The sequence below is a fragment of the Corvus brachyrhynchos genome, unplaced genomic scaffold (assembly GCF_000691975.1).
Source record: "Corvus brachyrhynchos isolate BGI_N302 unplaced genomic scaffold, ASM69197v1 scaffold114, whole genome shotgun sequence".
Taxonomy (NCBI): Eukaryota; Metazoa; Chordata; class Aves; order Passeriformes; family Corvidae; genus Corvus; species Corvus brachyrhynchos.
Window position 1 is genome coordinate 3,905,858 of NW_008238337.1, and position 4,636 is coordinate 3,910,493.

A 4,636-nucleotide genomic window follows, 5' to 3' on the forward strand; every position below is an offset into this window, starting at 1 on the left:
GCGTCCCCGGCCCCGGGGGCGGGAAGGCGCTTGGAGGAGCGCGCGGGCGGTGGCAGCGCTGAGGGGCGCGCAGGGACCGCTCCCTTCAGAGAGCCCGGGCACGGTTCCTTCAGCGTCCCGGGAGCTGCTCCATTCAGGGCTCGGTCCCCTCAAGTGCTGATCCTATCAGGGGCTGCTCCCTTCAGAGTTCCGGGGAATAGTTCCCTCAGTGCCTGGAGAACTGCTCCCCTCAGCGCCCCGGGAGACGCTTCCCTCAGGGGCTGCGGGGCTGAGCCAGGCGGGACATGACTCCACACAGCCCTCCCAAGGACTGTCCACCCTGCCGGGGTCCTTCCTCCGCCGCTACTGAGGGGGAGAGAGCGCTGGGCAGATGGACACCCTCGGCTTCCCTCACGTCGCTTCCAGCTGGCATCATCTGGACGATCAGTCATGGCCTCCCCTCTGACCACGGAATCGGCAGTGGTTTCTCCATAAAGTGCTTTAAGCAGCTCTGAAGTGGAACTTGTTTTTTTTTTATTACAGCATTATTAATACATTTTATCTCGCAGCAACATCTGCTCCTTGTACCCACCCCAAGACTGAAAAGGCAGCAAAGCTCCCACAGGAATCAGTTTTGTTTAAAGCATACTTCTAAGGTAAAACTCACAGGTGTTTCTCTTTTCAGCTCTGTAACCCTGACCAGGGCTTCAGCACCTTCCAGAAGCATCCGAATTCCACAGAGTGTGAACTACAGTTTTGAGGATTGACCTGATCCTTGGGCCAGGCATCTCCTTTAAAATAACACAAATGAGGCGTCTAAGGACACAGATACTTCTGTTCCTATTACAAGACCTCATTATCAGATATTTAGAACTACTAAACACTGATGAGGCTTTAATTTGACAGTGCCAATTGCTTCTGGAGGCTAGAAAAACATTTTGTTCATGAAGCTTGGACAGATAAAACCCCTCTTCAGCTTTAAGAAAACTCATCCAAATTTACCTCTGAAAACGGAATTTTTTGCACAAACTGGTGAGACTGAGTGTAATAGCACCTCAAGGAGACTCTGTCCTTGCTCAGAACTCACATCACTCACTGTGTCAGGGTATAACAAAGGATTTCAGGAGAATATTTGATGAAACGGCTGCTCTGGACAGAAAATGAAGGGCAAGCTATGAACGGTCTTCACTGCCAGCATTTGGATGATACCCAAACCAAAGAGGGACAGAAGCCATGGAAGGAGAAGGCAGAAAAAGGAAGCTCTGCATCTCTTAGTCAACAACAGGTAAGAAAAAGACTTAGAGCCCAGCTAGTACAACACAAAGTGTGTGAGGGGTAGATTAACAAGCATAAAACCCAAAGATATTACGGACAGGGAAAGGTGGGGATGTAGAGGGCACCCAATCTGTACCTTTCCCAGCATGTAAGATGGTATGTGAGATTGAATTTTGTTATTTGTTAGCCAGGGAACAGCTGTAAAAACCACCAGGAATGAGCTTCCGGCCAATCTAGTGCTTTTTTTTTGTTGTCTGCTTTAACACTGTTATTGGAGAATATTACACAATACTGGTGGTCTTGCTCTTAGGTGATTTTTCCAACATTTAGAACACTGTGTTTTTAAGGAATGTCTTCCTCTCGATCTTCTAAACTGAGAATCCCAGAAGGAAATCTGCTGCCCTCTTGAAGTCAGCGGGAAGTTTGCTTGCATTAAGGAGAACTGGTTAGGACTCTTGACAATGTTTCACAGCTTGTACAGAGTTCTCCAACACATTAGAGCTCATCTTTTTCACTATTCTTCTTCAGGAAAGAAGCGAGGATATTGAGGCTTTTCTGGAGCTCCTCCTTCTTTCCATCACTCATCTTGTTCTTCTCGATCAGCTTTGTGATTCGGACGACTTCGTTAGCAGCAAACTCCTCTCCCTGCTCCAGGATCTTGCTCATAATTTTCAAGTATTGCTCCGCTGACTTCTTCTCGGTTTCTTTTGCTTTTCCTAAATTCTCCTGCCCCTTTTTCAGGAGGGCCTGGCGATCAGATTTCTCTGTGGTGCTCACAAATTTGCTGGCCAGCACATCATACTCCTTCAGGCAGCCTGGCATCCCCAGGTAGATGCCATTACTCTTCAGCCAGCGCTGAATAGCCCCAGCCTTGATTTCACCACCATAAAGTAAGGGATTGTCAAAGTCACCATCCTGGAACAAGTGAAAAACAGGGAACTTTTCCTTGTCCAGCTTGTACTTCTCCCCCAGCTCAGTGTTCAGTTTATCTCCATAATCTGTCAAGGGAAAACAAAACACAGAAAAGCACAGTTAATCAAAAATTAATTTAGGATTCCCTCCTACACAAATATTTGTAGCCAGCGCTTCAGCATGTCCTAATAACCTGTCTGCCAGGAAATCACAGAGCCATGGAAAGAGCCTGACCCACAAGGATCATTAAGTCCCACTTCCAGCCCTGCTCAGGACACCCCAAAATCCCACTCTGTGCCTGAGAGCATTGTCCAAATACTCGCTGAGCTCTGTCAGCCTTGGGGCCGTGACCATTCCCTGGGGAACCTGTTCCAAGGACATGCCACACACTGAAACACACAAAAACACCTCGTAAAATCATTTGTGCAAGGCAAAAATTCATTGGGTTTTCCAAAGAAAAAGACTGTAATGGTGCTTTGTTGTGACTGTGAGAATGTAAGACATTGGCAGGACCTTTCGTACAAACCCCGTCCTCCTTATGGGAAATCAATACCCTTTTTTCTCTTATTTTCCTCTATCCATTGATTTTATCTGATTTTACAGTTAAATAAGAGTTTTTCCTGTCTATGTGCAGAGAATTATTTGGTTCTGACAGCATGCCAAGCTACAAGACATTTACTCATCTTACATAAATCATATTTATTCTTGAGGACAGAAAACAAAAACATTTCAGTTATGCTACTTAAGAGAATTCCACATATGTTTAGAAATATCAGCGTGGGTAAAACTTCACAGTTTGATAATTAAGCCTAAATTCTTAATTCAACTTACAAAACCAGAGCATGTGAGGTGACAGTGATCTATTCTTTGCTCCTTTTCTCTTAAATCCAGTCACAATCACATCGAGTTAGAGCAGTGCACAGTGCAACAACCCCTTGCTGTGCTGCCCCAGAGATTGCTGCATGGAACTAATCACATTAAATATTCTTTGTCTGAGCAGGATCGGGCTAAAGTGTGATTCTTATAAGGTCTGTTGCTTGCACGTGGGACAAAAAGGTTTCTCTCAGCAAAGAAGAGAAAAAAAAAGGCAAGAAGTGCTAGGGATGAGGAGGGTGGCAGCAGTTCAGCAGCGTGGGCTGACTCCTCATTACCCAGCCCAGATGGATAAGCAGCTCTCCCACGCACAGCCAGGCTCAGCCAGGGCAGGAGCTGCACTCTCACATCCATCCCTCACACCCCCAGAATTGCCTCAGAACCTGCAGAAATCACTGTGAAATTCATCCCCTCCTCACCAGCCCACACTGTCCCCCTGCACTCAGAGTTCCTCACCTGATATTCCCACTTCAGCCACCAGCAGATCCTCACTGGAGCCTGAGCTCTCTGCCAGCTTTTTGAACTCATCTTGTTTCTCGCCATAGGGATATTGTGTGTCAAACTTCACAAGGACAAACTTATGCTTTGGAATAACCTAAAACAAGAAGAAAAAGGGAAAAAAAAAAAGACAAAGCTTGATCATTTCAGGTCTGAGCAATCTACAAGTCACAAAAGGTTGCTTTTGCTTGTCGTTTTTTTTCCAGTGCAATAAGGAGATGCAGAGGAGAATGGAAATTTTATATAATTATAATTTCAGAAATGACTCACTGTTGTGTGGAGGAAAGACTGAGCTTTGGGTGTCTGTTTTCCTGCACCAGATGATAAAGATAGCACCTGCTAGGTTTGGGGGATCTGATAATGCCTTTAATTATAAGATTTGCTTATTGTAATTCTGACTGGCATCTTGGAAGAAGATCAGCTAAAACATTTTCCAGTGGGACATGAAGAGGAGAGAGACCAAATGTACTGTCATTCTGAAGCATCCCAGTGTGAGAGCTGCACTCTTGGCTACGAGAGGAGGCACAGGGAGGCAGTGGAGATGCTGAAGGTGTTGTACTGGTTCAGGAAGTGGAGAATTCACACTTTGATTCATCTTCACTTCCATCTTGCTGTGCTCAAATGATGCCTTTTCCAATTAAGCTTGGCAATGGACTGTGTCACTCCTTGAGGGATTTTCCCCTCCTTGCAGGAGAAGACCTTGCAAAATCTTTTTGTTCTAGCGAACAGGTTCAGGTTGCACCACAGCTCCCCACCCACACAGCGCTCTGCCAGCCCTGCTCAGGCACTGCACAACACCTGTGTGCACAGCTGGCTGCAGGCTCCGTCCTGGGCCTGCCGAGCAGTCAGTGTCCTGGTGGGGAGAGCACAAGGCCCTGGGAAGATGCCCTCCTTACAAAGTGATTTAGTGAAGGGGAAAAAAAAACGGTGGGAAAAAAAAAGCCTGTTGCTGCTTGATGAACAAGTGAAACCACCCAAACAGCGCGCGCTCACGGCCCTGACTCTAACCCTGCACGGTCCTGCCCTCGCTCACCGGCACAGACAGCGCAGCACCGGCCCAGAGCGGCCCTCTGCTCGCTGCCCGAAGCTCGGGGGACCG

General features: G+C 47.1%; 1 protein-coding gene across 1 annotated transcript; it reads right to left on the reverse strand.

Moving 5' to 3' along the window:
* Window positions 1-491: 491 nt before the first annotated feature.
* Window positions 492-3,942, reverse strand: ERP29 (endoplasmic reticulum protein 29). Its single transcript, XM_008634183.1, has 3 exons — window positions 3,937-3,942; window positions 3,496-3,634; window positions 492-2,252 (listed from the first exon to the last, which is right to left on the reverse strand). Exons 1-3 carry the CDS (start codon window positions 3,940-3,942, stop codon window positions 1,750-1,752), a joined length of 648 nt encoding a protein of 215 aa, XP_008632405.1. The 3' UTR covers window positions 492-1,749.
* Between the last annotated feature and the right edge of the window lie 694 nt (window positions 3,943-4,636).